The following is an 18,964-nucleotide window of genomic DNA, read 5'->3' on the forward strand; positions in this document are numbered from 1 at the left end:
ACGTCTGACGTCATCATCAAGGAATCAGTTTTAGTAATCAGCTGGTAACTGGTAATCAGTCAGTGACAGTGATGTGTTATGTTTGGGGGTGAGATAGGTTATATGGCTATCTTTCTATAATTGTTGAAAACTCCTAAACTAAACTTGCCGTTCGTTTGCTGTACGTTGTCCTCAATTACGTTACCGTTCCACTTGTGTTATGCCGAACTTTTCTTTCAGCTAACTAATCAGTGAAACCACGTGCGGATGCGGCTGCGACTGATCAGATGTCTTCAGTTCTTCCTTTTATTTCTCAAATGAAAATGTAGGTAAGCGGTTTCTGAATGTTTTTCATGTTTTCTAATGTCGTGACAAGCCCTCCAGCTGCTTGATTGTTGAATCCCTATCGAATGACTTTGATCGATATAAAGCGTTGTTAAGATAGGGATTTATTGATTACGATCATTCGATAACGATTCAACAATCGATCCGCAGTTCTTATCAGATATTCAGTTATTTCTCCGGTGTGTATGATTTACCACGTATTTCACAGCAAGTACAGGAACGTTGGATTGTTCTTGAGATGAACAATAGCTACGTTTTGTACACGATAGCCCTTTCAGTGCATATCTCTTGATGGGTGTCACAGATTATAGATGGATACAACATGCATAGAAAAAAGACAGTTCCTAGGAACGTTTGAATGTCTTCACAATACCTTAATGCATGTTGAAGTTGGAACCATGGGGTTTCCCCTTATATAAACTCCGCTCAGGAGAGTCTTACGGTCTTTGACAAGGGTAAGCAAATTCACCTAAATTCAGCCAATAGCGTTTACAGGTCATTCACAGTCCTGCATCAAAAACTGACGTTGTGATGAGGCTCCAAGAGTTCATATGCCAATTAAGTTTAGGTACGCACTTTTAGACTGTGACAGGACAGAAGAACTGCCTTTTTGATTCTTGCATTTACTTTCCATGCTAAAACAACATCACACTCTGTCACAGTCGAAGAGTGCATAAACTCATTTTGCATGGACCTTCAGAGAGATTTTAAAGGCGTTTCTCAATTTTGATCACAGAATACAATTGCTATCTGCATTGAAGCGCTTGAATAAAAGTAGCTGTCAAATGTTCTCTGATTATTACACCCTTACACACATTCTGGATCCTGTAAGCGCTCCTATGGACTTTTCTAAGTCAACTACCCTACAATAATTTTCTGGGCGAATCTTAGAGTACGTTCTCCATGTTGTAGTATTGGTGGTTTTTTTCACTGATTTTGAATCTCTTTTACTTAGATACCAGGAGAAAGCTGAAATTCTCTTTCATATTTGGTTCAACTGCAATTTTAAGAAAAATAAGTTTGCTGAGCTTGCAATTAGTTAATTTATAGCGCATTCTGGTATCAAAAGAATTTTAACTGTATCCACCGTGCACCAATTCTAAATGCATTTGTTGGAATTCATTAATGTAATTATTTATAGAAAAGGGTCATGAGCACATGTCTGGGGATGACTCGGGCAAAGGCAGTTTTTGCCTGGTCATCGAAAACAAAGCCAGACTCTTTGTTGTCAATGACCAGACATTGTAGATAATGCCCCAACGAGCAGGTTTTTTTCCCTCCACCTCTCTGCCTCGGATGTTCCTTAAACTTTGTCCATTGATTACTCATACCTATTTAAATGCTTCTTTTCCCAAATTTTCACCTGTTCAACGCAAAATAAGATACGATCAATTAATAATCTGGGTTTTGTCCAGATCAAACTTTGCAATTTTTGTGTTTTCCTTGCTCAAAAAAATTGTGTTTTCAAAAACAAAAATGATGAACTAAACTGCAATTGATAAGTCTTGGGATATTCTTTTCAGTAAGGGAGCGCTCATGAAATACGTAACGCTCGCAGGCAGTGGGGGGGGGGGGTGTTGAGCCTACCTAATGCTGCGTTACAAGGGGCAAGAGAAACTTTATACGGCTGGTAATTAAATAGTTTCCTGCAATTTTTGGAATCTGAGGGGGGGGGGCAGGGTTCCGTCAAGCGCTACGTACCTGGGGGTCCGGGGTTGCGTTTGCGTTGAGGAGCGCTGCAAGGGGGGGGGGGGGGGGCAAAAATGCCAGAAAAGTGCGTCACGTAATTTATGAACGCTCCCTAATCTTACAGTATACATTATCCGACGATTTTCAGTGGAAAGCACACCTCAATATCAATTTCGTTCAAAAGATACGGAAGTTCGAATAATATGTTGGCTTTCAGAGCCCCCAAATTTTGTGGGGGGTTTGAAAATGTTGGAAAAGAAGTGTTTAAGTTGATTCGTCAATCTCAAGTGACGTGGTCGAACTGGAATGCGATAAATCGCATCGTTAAAGTAAAAAAATCTCGGTAGATTTTGTATTTTTAGCAAACAGAGGACGGTAGCCCCTGCGTATAGCCTGAAGAATCATTCTAAACCCAAAAATCGGCAAAACTTAGAGAAATGAAAGCAGAATAGTGTTAGGAAAAAACCTCGCGTTCGTTACAGCTATCGATTTCAGTATCGAATGCGAGGTTTTTTTCAAGGTCTGGTCAGGACCCGCGGAAAGGGGAGAGGAATATCTGGGAGCGATCCCCACCCCCGATATTTCGAAATCTCTGAGAATATATAATCGATGCAAATTCAAAATTCCAGGGCTTCTGAAAGCTGCAACTCGCCGTTTTCCTCACGAGGGAACGTAACTACATTTCAATGTTGCCAAATTTCTCCTCGGAAATTGCATTTTCATGAGGAGAATTTTTGAGCATTTCCAACTGAAAATTCTAATAATTTTTCCTCTGATCTCATGCAAAATCCGAAATATTTCGGATATAAATTCCGCAAGTCCTTCATTGCAAAAATTTGAAACGTTTGAGTCAATTTTGCAACCTTGGAATGGAGTTACGTTCTTTCGTTCGGGAGACGACGAACCGTGACATCGGTAGATAAGCTCTTGCCTGTAATCCCCCCCCCCCCCCTTCATTGATGTGAATTGACGCGCTGGCCAGTAGACTGACTACTTTGCAGCGCTATCTTGATTTTTCCCGTGCATAATCCAGTAATTTTATCACACAGTATGGATATAGAGCAAGGGAAAGGACGCGCGTTGATGACGGCGCCGAGATACAACTATTCGTACTTGATGGATGTCCGTGTTGTATCAGCAAAATTGAAGGCGCGATGGCGTGTGGTGGTGAACTTGTAATGCCATGCTGCCGATGAGATATCACTTATTGTTAGATTCAGGAGAATATTTAATCAACGAGGTCTGATTACGTCTTCGGCTGAGTTGACACTCGATTTTTTTTCTTCCTAAATTTGATTCCCTCTTTAGGATGTACAGAGTGTCCCTGAACGCCCGCACCAGGCCTTTTTCTCGGTTGATTTAGGTCGGACGAAGTCGGAAATAATAATTCGAGTTTCAACTCAGCCGAAGACGTAATCAGGCTTCGTTGATTAAATATCTCCAGAATCTGAGTGATATCTCATCGGCAGCATGTCATTACGAGTTCAACACATCACGCTATCGCGCCTTCAATCTAGCTGCTACAACACGGACATCCATCAAGCACGAATAGTTGTATCTCTGCGCCGTCATCAACGCGCGTCATTCTTTCTCTTGCTCTATTTCCATTCTGTGTGATAAATACTGTGTGATACTGTGGATTTTGATCTTGAACCCCAGCTTCTTGAAGTTTCGCAGAGAATATTTTGGTATCTTCGGGTACTTAAAGGCGCCGTATATCACACGACAGCGCGGTGCCTCATAGGAGTTATAGGTATCACACGAGGGGGAATTTTAACATCTGAAGGCGCATTTCTCCTTGCAGAATAAAATCATCCTACATAGGTGGTATAACATAATAGCCGTAATGATAAAAAACAAATGCTAGCATTTATTTCCTCACTTTGGATTCTTAAATAAATGCCCCCCCCCCTTCCTTTCGTTTTCCATCTCTTCTTTTTTTCCCTCGATATTTCCTCCTTCTTTTCTCCGTTTTCCCCGCGTGTCTTTCTCTCTCATCGCTTGTTTCTCTCCTCTTTTTCGTGTTCTCCCGCCTATTCTTTTCGTCTTCTCGGCGCCTTCATTTTGTCGGCACTTGGAGCAACTGCTCCTCTTGCCCATAGGACGCCACAGCCCTGTGTTTAAATAATGTAATGTGTTTATCAAGTAGTCAATAAACAACGCCAAGTAGCACATTCGGTTGGATGAGGGCTAAAATCTCGTTTTTGCAGCAGGCCCTTTTCACAAATACACGACATGCACATTGACTTATTATTAGCTCAGCCAAATTTTATTTGATAAAATGCACCGTTGTACCAAAATTATGTCGAGAATTTCAGCTTTCCTTCCATTTAACAATATTTCAAATCAGTTGCGTACTACCTGGCAAAATTACAGCATAGGTAAAAATACTTTTTGAACCACTTACGCAATAAACCACCGCGAGTAAAAAGTGGAAGATGTACTTAATACTCAGTGATGAACTATGTTCACAGGTTTAACTTCCTGAGAGTATGATATTAGTGTGAGCTTTTTAAAGGACCTGTACTGGAAACTGACTATTGAAATGGACTAAATTCTGTAAACCATTAACTCCAACAGTACAGAAAACGAAGGGACCATGTGCTTCCGAAAATCTGTAAAAATATCTGGCATCATCACTCAATGTAAGTTTTATTCATTTTTTTATTTTTTTTTGCTGATGTTTTAATGTTTTTGCCTCCATCCGAAAATTAGTCCTCTTAATCATTTGTTATTCGCCAGTTTGTATAAACATTAGTTTCTCCTAACCATTGCACTATAACTCTAATAAGATTTCTATTTTTGGAAGCTGCCAACTAAATCCTCACTTTTCGCCTCTTTTCATCAGAAACAAGTCTGCTCATTAGAATACGACGAACGCATTGAAAGTTTCCAAATTTAACTCATAAGTTAAAAAATATCCATTTATCCACATACGCAAATTCACACTTCCTGCTCATACAATACTTCGGGTCTGCTTGAATCAAATCGATCACCAAACCAATTTCGATATAATTTTCGGTAAAAAAAACCTCTACTGTGTATGTAAAAACTTTTTTGGACAAGCAAAGGTGTCTGGCATTATCTTGTCTCATGGTCTATTGACCTCTACTCAGGGGTGCAAAGTGTTCGAAGTCTCTGCAATTTTCTGCAACGCGCAACAGTTTCGCAAAAAGGTCAGCAGTTCAGCACAATGCGCTGATCAAAATTTTGCCAAATCTTTGGAACGTGCAAGGTTTTCGCTAAAAGCAGGTCAACGCAACGCGCTGATTCAACCTGAAAACCGCCATAACCAAACCATACAAAACAATCTTAGCCTCCGCAATTTGTCCGTGCGGTCGAGAAAGATTTCCACCCCTGCTTCCAACGACCACCCTTGATGACGACCGGGCGCTGTGCAACACATAATCGCCTTCCTTGTCAATCGAATCAGAAGTCGTTTGGTAAATCGCACCTTGGAATTTTATTTTGAATGACTCTCATTCATGATTTTGTTGGGCTACCCCTTCGTTTTCCCTCCTGGAGGAACTTGGTTTATTACCTGTCATCCGCCATTCGTTGAACATGACTGAACCCGACAAGCTGTTTGGTCATGATTTATGTACGATGTCCTGCGCGGCGTTCTTTCGTATCACGGGATTCCGACTGATTTTCGCCAGAAACACTGGCGGATCCAGCAAATCGGCAACACTGTTTTTCTCCATTTAAACCTATGGAAATGTATCGATTCTTGGAGGGGCCAGGCGCTCCGACAAGAATCGACCATTTAGCATAGGTTTAACAGGGTGTCTAGCATCAAGATTTTCCCGATTCTATCAGGATTTGAGGTCAATCAGGGTTTAATCCCGATTTCATCAGGATTTGAGGAAAAATCGGTCGTAAAATTAGGATTTGAAAAAATTTGGCTGTCCGATCGGATTTTTTATGCTTTCGCTTGCGCTCGTGCAGAAATTTTAATTTTTCTCCGCAAAAAATCAGGATTTAGCAGTCAAAAATCAGGAAAAATTAGGATTTCCCAAAATGAAAAAAGAAACCAGACACCCTGTTTAATTGGAGGAAATCTGGTGTCGCCAAATTGCTGGATCCGCCTCTGACCAAAAATCCGTTTTAGTTGTCCTTACAATCTTATGGGTGCGGTCTTCCATTGGCCATACTTCACTTACTGCCAATAGTCGGGATGCTTTTGTTTATAGCTATACGGCGCACTATGGTCCACAGACCCTATTTAACGGAACTTTAGTCAAATTTTGAAGGTGGAAAAAATTAAAGTTTGGCACTACAGTTTTATCATACATACTCCCATGGATCGTCACCTAAGTTTTCATCGAATAATAATGATTTATAAGATTGTGACGGACCCTAACAACAGAGCGCGCGACAGGTCTTCATTAGCTGATTGTGGGCCGCATTCGGTGGTGCGTTACAAGGTGTTTATTTTACCGAGTTACGCATCATCTATGTAAATTTTTGGGCAACATGGTTCCACCTAGTGGCAAGTGACTTCCTTTTCACCCAGTTTCATAAATTTTGAACTGAAATTTGTATGCTTTTTAACGCTGCAAACATACGCCAAAAAATGATAGAAATCAGTGAAATTCGTAATTTTTAGAAAGCTCCAACTTTTTTTTTAAATTCTAGTTAATGCTTTGCGGATTGAAAAATCTTGTTCTACATATCCTTAAGTTTAAAATGAGGCCAATTTAAATGTCGCCTTTTGTCGCCTAATGGTCGAAATGAATTTTTTTCCGAGTGCACCTCCGTGCATCAAAATGTGGAATATTCCATGCATTTTTGGCGTTTTTGCGACTGTTAAATTTTTTATCGGTACGAAATGAAAGTATTCCGATATATTTTGATCTACTGAGTCCGAAAATGACCTTGGTTTTTTCTTATAACCTCTCATTTTTCCGAAAAAGCGACTTTTTCCCGGGAAAATGAGCAAATTTGACGTATTTTTGCCATAATTGCAATTCATGTTGATAAATTATACTGGACCCGCGGTAAAGAGATTCTGTTATGTATATTAAGCTGCTAAATCCGAATATGACCTAGGTTTTTTTTTTATCACCCTCCAGTTCTCCGGTAATGCTGATTTTCCCGAGCCTTTTGGGTAAAACCTTTTCCGGACTCTAAGTGTGTTAAAAATACATTTTAAAAATGATTTCGATGTGCGATACATCGATTCTTATGCATTCTAACTTTCTAAACCCGAATATGGCCTTAGATTTTTCCTATCACCCCTCATTATCCCGGAAAATTCAATTTTCCTTGGAGAACGAGCTTTTCCGGGTAAAATCGGTTTTTCCGAAAATTGAAGGGTGATGGACAAAAACGGAGGTCATATTCGGATTTACCGCCTAAAAATACACAAGAATAACCTAATCTCGACCGAGAGACATTTTTGTTATTATTTTTATACATGTCAAAATAGGGTGGAAAAAATCTTCAATCTTAAAAGCGCCAGAAATTACATTTGAAGTTAAGTTTCTCGGTCAGGACGTTAATATTTTGTTTAACTAAGATGTAAAATGAAATCAGCGACCCAAAAATCATAAGATCCAACACCTTTTATGGTGGTGCAGTGCATTTTCGAATAAAGTTCCGTTAAATCCAGTCTGTGGACCATAGTGCGGCGTTTTAAGTCGATCTCTTTTTCTCTTTGGAGGCACCCTGATCCCAAAGCATCTTATTTAACATATCAATAACTTTTCTTCCCTGCAGATGACGATCTTTAATGCCTCGGCCCATCATTCCATCCTGGATTGCTTACGCGAACTCCGAGATATTTGTAATGTTTGCAGCTTTTGATCCATTCATTGCCGGATTTAGGTCTAGACCACCTATAGGCCCTGGTAAAAATTGGCGATAGGAGCTGCGTTTCAAAATACCATAGGAGTTCTTATAGCCGACTGAAGAAAACGATAGAAAATCATATGTATAGCTAGCTGTAGAAAGTGGAAAAAATCATACGGCCGGGCTACACGAAGCGATAACAAATTATACAGCCGGGCTATAATTCCTATCGCCGGGTTTTACACTTTATCGCCTGCTGTTGCTTCTTCGCCATCGGCTATAAAAGGCTATAAGAAATTGTGTAGAAATTCGTGCTTTGTAAATCCTTAAGTTTGTACGAAATCACCTTTATATTTACAAAACGCACATTATATTTTCCTTTACTAGATATTCTTGTTCATCAATTAAAATGAGAATAATCCATACAGAGTGTGCAAACATTTCAAAGTCATGAGTTGAAAAACGCTGACTCCACGAGATTAAATATTAGAGCCTAACACACAGCGGAGCGGCGACGCACTGGCGCCTACAAACCTAACAGGGATACTTCGCGCATTGCGCGGCGGCGCACTGGCGCCTACAAACCTAACAGGGATACTTCACGCATCACGCAATGCGTAAAGTATCCCTGTTAGGTTTGTAGGCGCCAATGCGCGTTTCGCGCTGGCTGCCCGCCCGCCGCGCCGCAGCGTACCACGGCGCTTGAAGCAACTATTTCACACCAGAGGTATTGCACAGTATCGTACAAAATTGAAAGCGCTCCAACATATTAGGGATGACAGGCATCCTTCCAAAGTACGGGGCTTTCCTCTCAAAATAAATCAAGATACTACAGCCCAAAAAGAAAGCAGTGGTCCAAAAACTCACTAAGTCCTAGCATCCGTAATTAGTGACGTTTAGCATACACTTTATCGCCTGGCTGTGAGTTGCTTAATCGCCATCGGCTATAAAAGGCTATAAGAAATTGTGTTGCCGGCTATAGAAGCTATTGGAAATCTTACAGCCGGCTGTAGGTCTATGGTATTTTGGAACACAGATTCTACTGCCAATCTTTACCAGGGGGCCTTGGCCCAGTGCGGGAAGTTTCAAGGGGCGGAATTTAAAGAGAAAACGAAGCCACGGCGCCACCGCACGTATCCTGCTGCCGGAAAGGCGGCAAAAACAGCACAAATTATGTGATTTTTTTACTCAAATTAAATCTGCTTGCGCGAAAACCGCTAATGTCCATTTTTTTTCAATTTTGAGATTTTTTGGTTTAAATGCTCACCGAGGTTAGACTCACCATCGGCGTGGTTTAAATGTTTGTTCTCCAGGTTTTAACCCCTTTTCTGGGGGGGGGGGGGGGGGTTGAATTTCACAACATTTTAAATTCATTGATTATATTTTCGAAATCATTAGTTAAATCTTCGGAAGCCTCGAAGCGTTTCATATGGTCTTCTTGTTGGTGCGGCAGTGATATGCTACCCTACTAAGGTGCTTTACACGAAGAAGAGCTTAGAGATAAAAACCCCAACCCAAGCTCAAAACCAAACGAAAACATTTGCAACGCGTGAATGTTTTAGGCTTGGAGTGAAAAATACCAAAATCGAGACTCACTTTTCCTTGGCGTTTCTTGGCCTCTCGAGTGCATCTCCCAAAGTTACAAAAAATTTCATGGAAATTTTCCATCTCTGAGTACTCTAAGTTTCGCCTCCCACAAAATCTTATAGGCATCGAACACCATTATGGCCATTGGCCATGCACTGAAAAAAGTTACGGGCCATATCGACACACCATCCGTTCTGGGCTCAGAGGTCGAAAGTACCGGGTGCTGCGGGCCGATTGTTGAAATTGATAGACAAAGCTATAGACAAAGAAGACTTAGGGGGTATAAAGCAATCCTATTGGTTGAAATGGGTGGTTCTTAGACTAAGGGGGAAAATGAGACTAACTGTCGGGTCTCTAGTGCGTTGCCGTTAGTTAGTCTATTACCTACCTCCTTTGTCCATTGCAAGCACCCGCTTCTACCAATAGGATCCCTCTAAATCCTTTTTGTCTTCTTTGTCTATTGCTTTGTCTATCGATTCAATAATCAGCCTGTTGGAGCCGTAGTTTCGATTGCTCCGGGTGCCACGCCCGGAATGCGGACGGTATGTCCAAACAGCCCGTAAATACGGCCCTCACGGCCGGAGTTCTTTTTTCAGAGTGGGCACGATGCGAGGCACGCGCTCTGCCATGCTAAGCAAGAACGCCGTATGAGCCTTCAGGCGTTGCCAAATTTCCTCTCGCAAATCACCGATTTTCAGGAAAAATTTTGAATTTTTTTCTGCCAATTTATCAGATAATTTTGTTTGTAATTTGATGTAAAGTGCCTGAAAATTCCAAGGCATAATATTCACAACTTTTCTCAAAAATAAACAATTTATCGACGGAAATATGGCAACTCTCGGATGTTCACACGGCGTTCTTATTAGCACGGTAGCGCACGGCACCGAAGCATGTGCGATCCTCCCGCCGTCATTGCTGAACCAACTCCCAGGAGTCCCAGGACTTAAGAGAAAAAAAATTGATTATCAGACATACTTCAAGCGGGATTTTCAATTTATTCGGGTCAAATTTTTGTGTGGCTCTTTTCTTATTTATTTACACCCATACACTTGAAATATGGATCCTCCAAACTCTTCAAATTGTTCGATATCCCAGCTATGTCACAATTAGTACGAAGAACCCTGAGCCGAAACGTTTAATGAGTTGTTACTACCGTTAGCGATTTAATAATTTGTTCAATGGACCACTAGACAAGGTACGAATATCAGCATTCTGATACATGATTCTCAACCAAAATTTAACGTAAAACTTGATACGCACAACGAAAATTACCGAAATTAACTCCTTACGAAGATATTTAATGATTCTGGATGCGTGAATTGAAACCACTCGCTCATGAAAACTCAATGCTCTACGTGATTCACATCGCGCGCTAAACGTTATCATGAACGTCTCAGCGATATAAAAATCTGGCAACCTCAGTCTTGATGCTTTGGCTCAGCTATAGCAAGTTGTTTATAGTTTGAGCAACACAGAGTGGGAAATGAACAGTGCTGGATTGAGAGGCCTGCGGAAACTGTTGTAGCACGCGATAGAACTCACGTAGAGTACTGAGTTTCTTGTGAGCAGACAATTCAACTTTCCCATAACCAATGTAAAATAAAAACGTTAATATCTTGGACCTGAAATGATTTCGGTAATTTTCGATGTAAGAATTGTGTTCTACATGAAATTTTGGTTAAGAAACATGTATTAGAATGCTTAAATTCGTACCCTGTCTAGTGGTCCATTCTGCAATATTTTTTTGCACAGTCACCTCTTTTTTGTAAGTGCGTTTTTTTCGTTCTTTTCTTTCGTAGAAACTTAATTCGAAACCAGCCTTCTGCTGTCCTAGTCCGAGTCAATTCAATGCGATGAACAACCTTGCCAAGTGCCCGATAATTCTTCTCGAAAGAATCAAAATCGAGCCTGAGCTAGATGAAGGGGAGGGACGGATTGTAATAAGTGATGGTGCAGCCAATTTAAAATCCACGAATCCGGTGGTCCATAGCGAGTCGAACTGGTCAGACCCTCGTGAAGAAGGCTCCAACCCAAGAAATGAATTTTCATACCGTCCCGAATTGAACTCCAGCTCACCAAGTGTCTCCTGCTGCAAAGAAGAAAATGTTATTTTCAGTTTAGTACCTCAAGTAAAGGAGGAGGATAAAAATCCATGTCTGTTACTCGTTCCTCAGACTTACTCTCGAGGAATTAAGGAGGAATTTCCTGAAGAAGAGAGGGATGAAACTAGCCCAGGAACTGAATTGGAAACTGCAGAGGACAATTACTCTGCTGAAATTAGTGAGGAATTTCCTGAAGAAGAGAGGCGTGGAAATAGCTCAGGGACTGAGGATGTCGAGGATGGCCATCGGAATGGTCGTAGTTTTGCAGCGAACGAACTCGCCAAACCCGGAGGAAGTAAATCAGCGGAGCGTCAAAGCGATCCGGAAACAATCAGTAATGTAAAATCACGCTCCGTTCGTGTGCATTTGACGGACCTATTTTCCGATAAATTGAGGAAACTTGGCAAAGGACACATCAATAATGGCCCGTGTGTGTGTTTATATTGTAAAGGCGAATTCAAAGTTACGCCAGAATCCGAAGCAGCAACGCGCGTGGAGCCCTCCACTAGTGTGTTTTCAAGTAGACTAAAAAGTAGGAATACTTCCGTAAAACGTTTTCAATGTGCCACGTGTTCGGATCGCTTCCGTAGAAAGACTGATTTAAGGATTCATTTCAGGAGCCAGAAGTGTGGTAAGCCATTCGAACCCCCGGAATGTACTATCTCCGCACCCAAGCGGGTCAAACTGAAATTGAAACCACTCGCTGCTCACTCAAAAGAACAGTCCTCTAGTTCAAAGGTAAAGTTTGAGTGTTCAATATGTCATGTTACTTTTGCGTCGCATGACTCCATGATGAAGCATCTGGCGGAATCTCATAGTAATCGAGAGAATGAGTGTGAGAAGTGTCACGCTAAATTTCGACAAGCTGGTAATTTGAGAAGACATCTCGCAACCGTCCACTCCGGAGAACGGCCATTCAGTTGTGATGTGTGCCCCAAGACATTCAAAGAGAAATACCAACTGAAGAGTCACAAACTATTATTTCACACCGGCGAGATATTCAGATGTAAAGTGTGCTCTAAACCATTTCGAACGCAAGTCGCTTTGGAAGCTCACTCCAAAACACATCTAAGTATTAGATCTTATCAGTGTCAGTTTTGTCCGGCTTCGTTTAAGGCTAGGCCTCATTTAAAAAACCATGTGCGGCGACACACTGGAGAACGACCTTATGAGTGTGATATCTGCGATGCGAAATTCATACAAGCTGCTACGCTGTATCAGCACAAGTTGTCAAGACACGATACTGAAAAAAGATACAAGTGCAAGTTGTGTCCATCCGCATTTAGTCGTTCTGACTCCTTAGGGAGCCACATGAGAATCCATTCCTCAGATAAGGCGTTCCATTGCAATTTATGCGATGCCTCGTTTCGATACAACTCGAGCCTCCATTCCCATATGAAGGTCCACCACACTGATGAACGTCCTTTCAAGTGTGAGTTGTGTTCCTATGCGTTCAAAAGAAGACCCGAGCTTACGAAACACATGATAACACACAGCACAGAGAGGAAATACTCATGCGCTCATTGTCCTGCCAAATTCAAAACCAAATTAGCCGTAAGGCATCATTTGCTTGATCACACAAACGAAAAACCCTTCATATGTGACCAGTGCGGGAAAAACTTCAAACAGAAGTCACAACTTACAGTCCATTTGACTAGTCACTTGACTGAGAAACCTCATAAATGCAAGCACTGTCCAGCCAGCTTCAAGAGTAAGTACCATTTAAGGGGCCACATCAAGAGGCACTTCTTGCAGCACTCCAAGAAGTTCCAGTGCGACCATTGCCAGCGTGTGTTTGCATTGAAAATGTCGTTACGAACGCACATAGCCCTCGCGCATTCAGAGAAACGGAACTTCAAGTGTAAGCTCTGTCCGGCAACCTACAAATATGGATCTTCTTTGAAAATCCACCTTCGTTTACATACAGGTGAGCGACCGTATAAATGCAAGCACTGTGATGCAAGTTTTACACAACTTGAAAACCTAAAATCACATGTTGTGTCGCACCATTCAACTGAGAGACCATACGAGTGTGCCCATTGTTCAGCAACATTTTCAAGAAAGCCCCTATTAAAGACTCATATTCAAGTGCATAGTGGTGGCTCCAAGTTTAAATGTCCCAAGTGTCTGGCTTCATTTCGGAGTAACCATGCATTGAAGCTACATTTAAATCTTCATAAAAAGTGAAGACTTTTATATCGGAAATAAATGTATTTATAGTTTTCTTTTAGGCTACAGGTGAGAGTGCATTTACGCCTATTTTGGATACTTCGCCTATTTTGGATTACTCAGGTTCACCAGGATGCGTGACATTCGATAACTCTGGATTAAAGCCTGTGTCACACTTTCGAAATACTCCCTCAAAATTTCAAGGTCAAGAGTGCTGTGATTGGTCCAAGTCATTGAATAAGCCAATCATAACACCGGACCTTGATATAGATAGTGTGACACAGGCTTTTCTCAGATTCCTCTTTTATCGCGAATTCAGCTGACGCCCTTTCAAGTTCTTTAGTGGATTGTTAAGTAGTTTTTTTTTTTTTCCAAAAACTGCACCGTCCAACCGTTTTGGGGGACTACACCATGCAGTTTTTTTGAACAAGTTTTATCACGCAAAAGTTCTCATCGTGTTTTGGTGATTTTTTAAGAAATCAAATGTACCCCATCGTTAAAGCTCAAATGAGATGCGTTTCAGAATTTTCCTGGAAAGGGAGGCACTGAACTCCGGCAACAAAACGGTCCCAGAGGCTTCCTGAGACAGCTTCGTACAATCTTTGGAATCAGATACTCAGTAGTCAATTGAGGCAATTGGAAATTGCGAAATAATCCATGAAAGGAACTGAGAGGGTGACAACTAGATCCGGAAATTCAGAACCATCTATTTAAACATTTAATGAGCACTTCAAATCCCCGATCTCCCTCTTTTGGGAATAGAGAAATTTTTAGTCGATAGATGGAGGAATACCTATTGAAGATTTATCGCAGTTGATTCGACTGCGACCATTCTTCTCGCATAACTGGCTTGCTAAGGAAAAACGCAGTATGAATCTTCAGGTGTTGCCAAATTACCTTTGATAAAATACGAATTTCCAGATGAACTTTTGAATATGTTCCTTCCAATTTTTCAACAAACTTTGTTCGCAATTTCGTCTAAAGCTCCTGAACATCTCAAGGAAAAATATTAATAACTTTCCTCAAAAATAAACATTTTATCGAAGGAAACTTGGCAACTCTCGAATGTTCATACGACGTTCTTCCTTAGCATGGCAGATAAGGTGATACCGACATTCTTTATACATTTAACTTCATTAAGGCTAATTTTCTTGCTGAATCCCATCAGTTCGTATTTAGCCTAAATCATATCACCGTTTGTTTTCTGTTGTGATCCTTTGCACTTTTTTTCCGGTAAGTCAGGTGGGCAGCTAATAACTTTTTGCCATCCTTTTTAGTGTTAATTATTTTAGTTTAAATGCCAGAAAGTGTTCTCTTTCTTAATCTCTAGTACGCTAAATTTATATTGTTACAATTTCATATATTTATTCATTGTGAACGGGTAATTTTTTATCTTTCTTTTTTATGTTTTTGTTTAATATTCATTGTCAACTCGTAGTTTTTATCTTTATTTTTTATTCTTTTGTTTTAATTTTTTTTTCCTTTCATATCGTGTTGTGGATATCACATAGAGTACATAGAGTCGTAATGTGAATGGGAGAGCTGGCGCCGTGTCCTGGTCGACGAGTGCCGAGCCCGGTGTGCGCCGAGCTTTGGTCACTTTTTCGATCCAAAATGGCGATGTTGAATACGTGGCAATTCCTATCATCTTTGTTTACATCAGATGACCTGGTCCCTGGGTTTCGAAAATAATCGATTATGTATCGAAAAAGTGACCCGACGTGACACAGGAGTCTCGGAACTCGGGGCCAGAAAAATGCTTGTAAGTGGCGCCGCGCCAGCTTTTCCATTTACATTGCGACTCTATGTACCCCATGGGATATTGACGTTGATGTATTACTTTCTACGATTAAGGATGTAATGTTAGTAATACATTAATAGTAATGTTAGTATCCAGTAATTTTGTGCCTCGAACATTGACGATTAAAAGTTAAAATGGCTTTCGCAAAGCCACGTTTTTTTTTTTTTTTTCATCGGTAAACTTTAAACTGCTATAAATGCCAGTTTGGTCGGATATTTTTGAACTTTCTTTGTCTGAAAATGTTTGTTGAACTCCTCTTTATGCTTTGGTGTAAATCACTCAATTTTTAGTTCTAGTTGACTAAGGTATTCCTGTCAAGAACAAACTCAGCAATGAAAAAGTTGTACAGTTGCAAGTGTGTATGGTTACACTGATTACTCAGAAAAATCTTCTGCATTCTGTGCATACATATTAGATTGAACTGGAACAGCTAGTAACTAATCAGTAGTATTAAAATAGAGTTTCGCTCCTTTTCATATTTTTATCTTATTTCATGTTTTTTCTTACTTTACGTTTGATCGAGTCTTCATATTTATTGAGATTGGTTCCTTTTCTTAATTTTATCTTATTTCATGTTTTTTCTTATTTTATGTTTGATCGAGTCTTCATATTTATTACAGGCCACTAAGTATAGTATTTTTCTGTGCTGAATAGCTATTAGAAACTAATCTATTTCTGTTCGTCATTACAAGTCGAACAAACTCAAGGGTATGACAATACTGGAGCCATTTCATAATAGATTTCACTTTTAGAGTTAGGCTTTTCAGGAATGGAAGTTAGTATACCTTTGGTGCCTGTATACTCGTATTTCTTTTTGCGGTATTTTAGCCCTTCTGGATCGCCAAAATCGGCATTAAAGGTCTTTTTTCTCCAATGTATTATTTTTTAGAAGAATATATTATCAAGTCCTTATCTGAAGTTCTTCGTCCAGGTTTCGGCCAGCATTACAATTTTAAACTATTTATCTTTTAACTTTTTTAACTATTTAACTCTTAACTATTCGATTTTTTTTCTTGTTAACATTTTTTATAAATGATGAAGAGGTTTTTACACAAATATGACGCTCCTCTAAAGTTGGAGTAAAGAAATCTCAGAATAATTTTAAACCTAAACTGTGGTGTCATTTATTTATCTTGGTGATAAAACCGTGGTGATTCAGTGGATTTTATAAATAAATCATTTTATTTTAACCATATGAGAGGTGTTCTATTTTTTTATGTACCCCTATCCTCCTGTTTTTCTGCAAGATTAGCTTTTAGACTTAAATCGCTTTCAGTGTAGGTGAAGAATTAGGAATATTCGTATTGTTTTAGTTGGTTGACCCTCTTAGAAGAGACCCTCGTACACAAGCCAACTGAGGTTGTACATGTCGCAGGCAATTAGCAATCGTCGGCAATTTGCAATCTATTCGTGTTGAATCAACAAATTAAACAAAATTTAAAGTGAAAAAACGAGATAGGAAGTAGTGATTATTATGCTTTGAATTCAAACATACTTTATACCCTTCCTCTTGAATGCACGGTACCAGCTAGCACACTCGCGAGCTCGTGAAATATAATCAATAATCTGCGTGGGGTTTGGTTTGGTTAAGCAACTAAACTAACTCCGCGGAAAAGCGGAGGGTATCGCTGGATTTGAAGGCGTTCCAAGCTGAGGTCGTCCCTTGAATTTCTTCGCTAAAGAAACTCTTACTATATCGATGTCATAGTAATTGCAATTTGACGAATTGACAAGCTTGCAGCTTGCAAATTGCCGGCGATTGCTGACTGCCTGCGACGTATAGAAAAATTATAGAGTGCCTGCAATGAGGTTGTTGCACGCAAGATACACAGCCAAGTAAATAGACTTTCAATGGGTAATATCTCTCGATAATTTACGATAGACATATCTATCCAGTCTGGAATCTATTCCTTAGCGCGCAATCTACGGAATTTAAAACACGCTCTCTCAAGTTTCCTGCGTCCGAGGGCAGTTTTTCCGAGTCTCCGACCAGGTTTGCACAGACAGAACAGTAAAAATTCTAACCTGAATGAACAAACAATTTCGCATTTCGCTAACTTTCCCTAGAGTTCGATTTCAACCCTTTCCAAGCGTTTGTTTCCTTTTTTCTTCGTTCTGAAAAACAAAGCTTTGAATTCAGGGCCGGATTAAGGGGGTGGCCACATGGGCCGCGGCCCATGGCGGCAAATCTAGGGGGCGGCAAATTTTGCAAATTTTTTAAATGTAGGTATAAAAAAAAAAAATCGGATTTAGGAAAAAAAAAATTACAAACGAGAAAAGGCTACCAAATGTCTCATTTCTGGAGAGTACAGTTCTACTTTTGTCGAGTGATACAAGAGACAGCACCTTTAATTAGAGGAGTTAAGAGAGAAACCAAACACACAATTTGGCCTGGAACGGCGCGACTTAGGGAGACATGATGACGAGGACTTGAGATGAAGAGGAGAAGCCCTCGGCGCGGCAATCGGCATGTAACACATATTAGCACCTACAAGACTGCACGAATACTTCACGCATTGCATCAAACACAGTGCGGTTATATGTCAGCGTGAAACGGATAGCGCCTACAAGAATGCATGAATACTTTACGCATTGCGACAAACACAGTGCGGTCAGCGTGAAACGCATAGCGCCTACAAGACTGCGTGAATACTTTACGCATTGCGCCAGACACGGTGCGGTCGGCGCGGCGGCGGAAGTTAAAATCATTAAACCAAATTTTCTGTTTGCTCTCTCATAATTTTTCCGTTCATTTCTTCTGAACGGAAGGCCTTGTCCATTAGAGACTGGTTTACGAAACTTGACTTTCGCTAGTATAGTGTTGACATAGCTTTCCCAAAAAATGTGTTCAACACGAGTAAACGCGTCTTATGCACCCCTCTCCCGCTGGCACGTTCACTTGATGGCTTTTATTAATGTTTCAAAACGAATGAGAAGGGGGCGGCAAAATACAGGCGGCCCATGGGCGGCAAGTAGGAAAATCCGGCCCTGTTTGAATTAATGGAAATATCATGTGAGGAGAGTTTTCAAGATTGTTTGTTTATTTAGGTTAGGTTTTCGCGCATCCTTCCCAGGGTAAACTCATAAAATTGACTTGAACACTTAACTTGACTGACGGTCACTAAGGAGAACTGCCCGGAGACGCGGTAAATTTGAAAAAGCGTCGTGTTACGAACTACGCAAATTGCCCGCTAAAGTGCCGCTTAGCGCTTTTTGGGGGGCACAAATTGCACAAAAACTTTTTTCTTAACTTCTAGCTGCACCCATGCCTTTTTCCTCTTTCCTTTATCAATATTTTCTTTTCCTCTCTCCTCTTTTCTCAAGTGGAGGAGTATTTTAGGGCAGCACTCCAAATTTTTTTTATCTCTTATTTTCGTTTTTCATAGTTTCCTCAGGGAACTGTTATTTTTTATCGTAGAAGGAGGGCTTACTCTGCTTTATCTGTAGGTGTGAAGTGAATAATTAAGTATTTACCCTCTTGTTTTTCACACCTTCTTCT

The 18,964-nt window shown here is 40.5% G+C and overlaps 2 protein-coding genes across 3 annotated transcripts in view; both read left to right on the forward strand.

Annotated features, from left to right (window-relative positions):
• HemK2 (HemK methyltransferase 2) overlaps positions 1–18,964 on the forward strand; it is a gene marked incomplete in the record, with an annotated part of 278,137 nt that overhangs the window by 151,542 nt on the left and 107,631 nt on the right.
• On the forward strand, positions 28–17,518 carry LOC109031272 (uncharacterized). Of its 2 annotated transcripts, none has more exons than XM_019042713.2 (3): positions 28–308; positions 4,488–4,658; positions 11,193–17,518. In XM_019042713.2, the coding sequence occupies exon 3, from the start codon at positions 11,247–11,249 to the stop codon at positions 13,680–13,682; it is 2,436 nt and encodes an 811-aa protein (XP_018898258.2). In that variant the 5' UTR covers positions 28–308; positions 4,488–4,658; positions 11,193–11,246; the 3' UTR covers positions 13,683–17,518. The 2 variants fall into 2 exon arrangements, with proteins under 2 accessions (XP_018898258.2, XP_018898259.2); XM_019042714.2 differs by having other exon boundaries at positions 28–304.

Source organism: Bemisia tabaci, chromosome 4 (assembly GCF_918797505.1).
Source record: "Bemisia tabaci chromosome 4, PGI_BMITA_v3".
NCBI classification, from domain to species: domain Eukaryota; kingdom Metazoa; phylum Arthropoda; class Insecta; order Hemiptera; family Aleyrodidae; genus Bemisia; species Bemisia tabaci.

What these genes read in the sequence shown, in the direction of transcription:
- LOC109031272 (XM_019042713.2), top strand. Translation starts at nt 11,247, where the DNA reads ATGAACAACCTTGCCAAGTGCCCGATAATTCTTCTCGAAAGAATCAAA.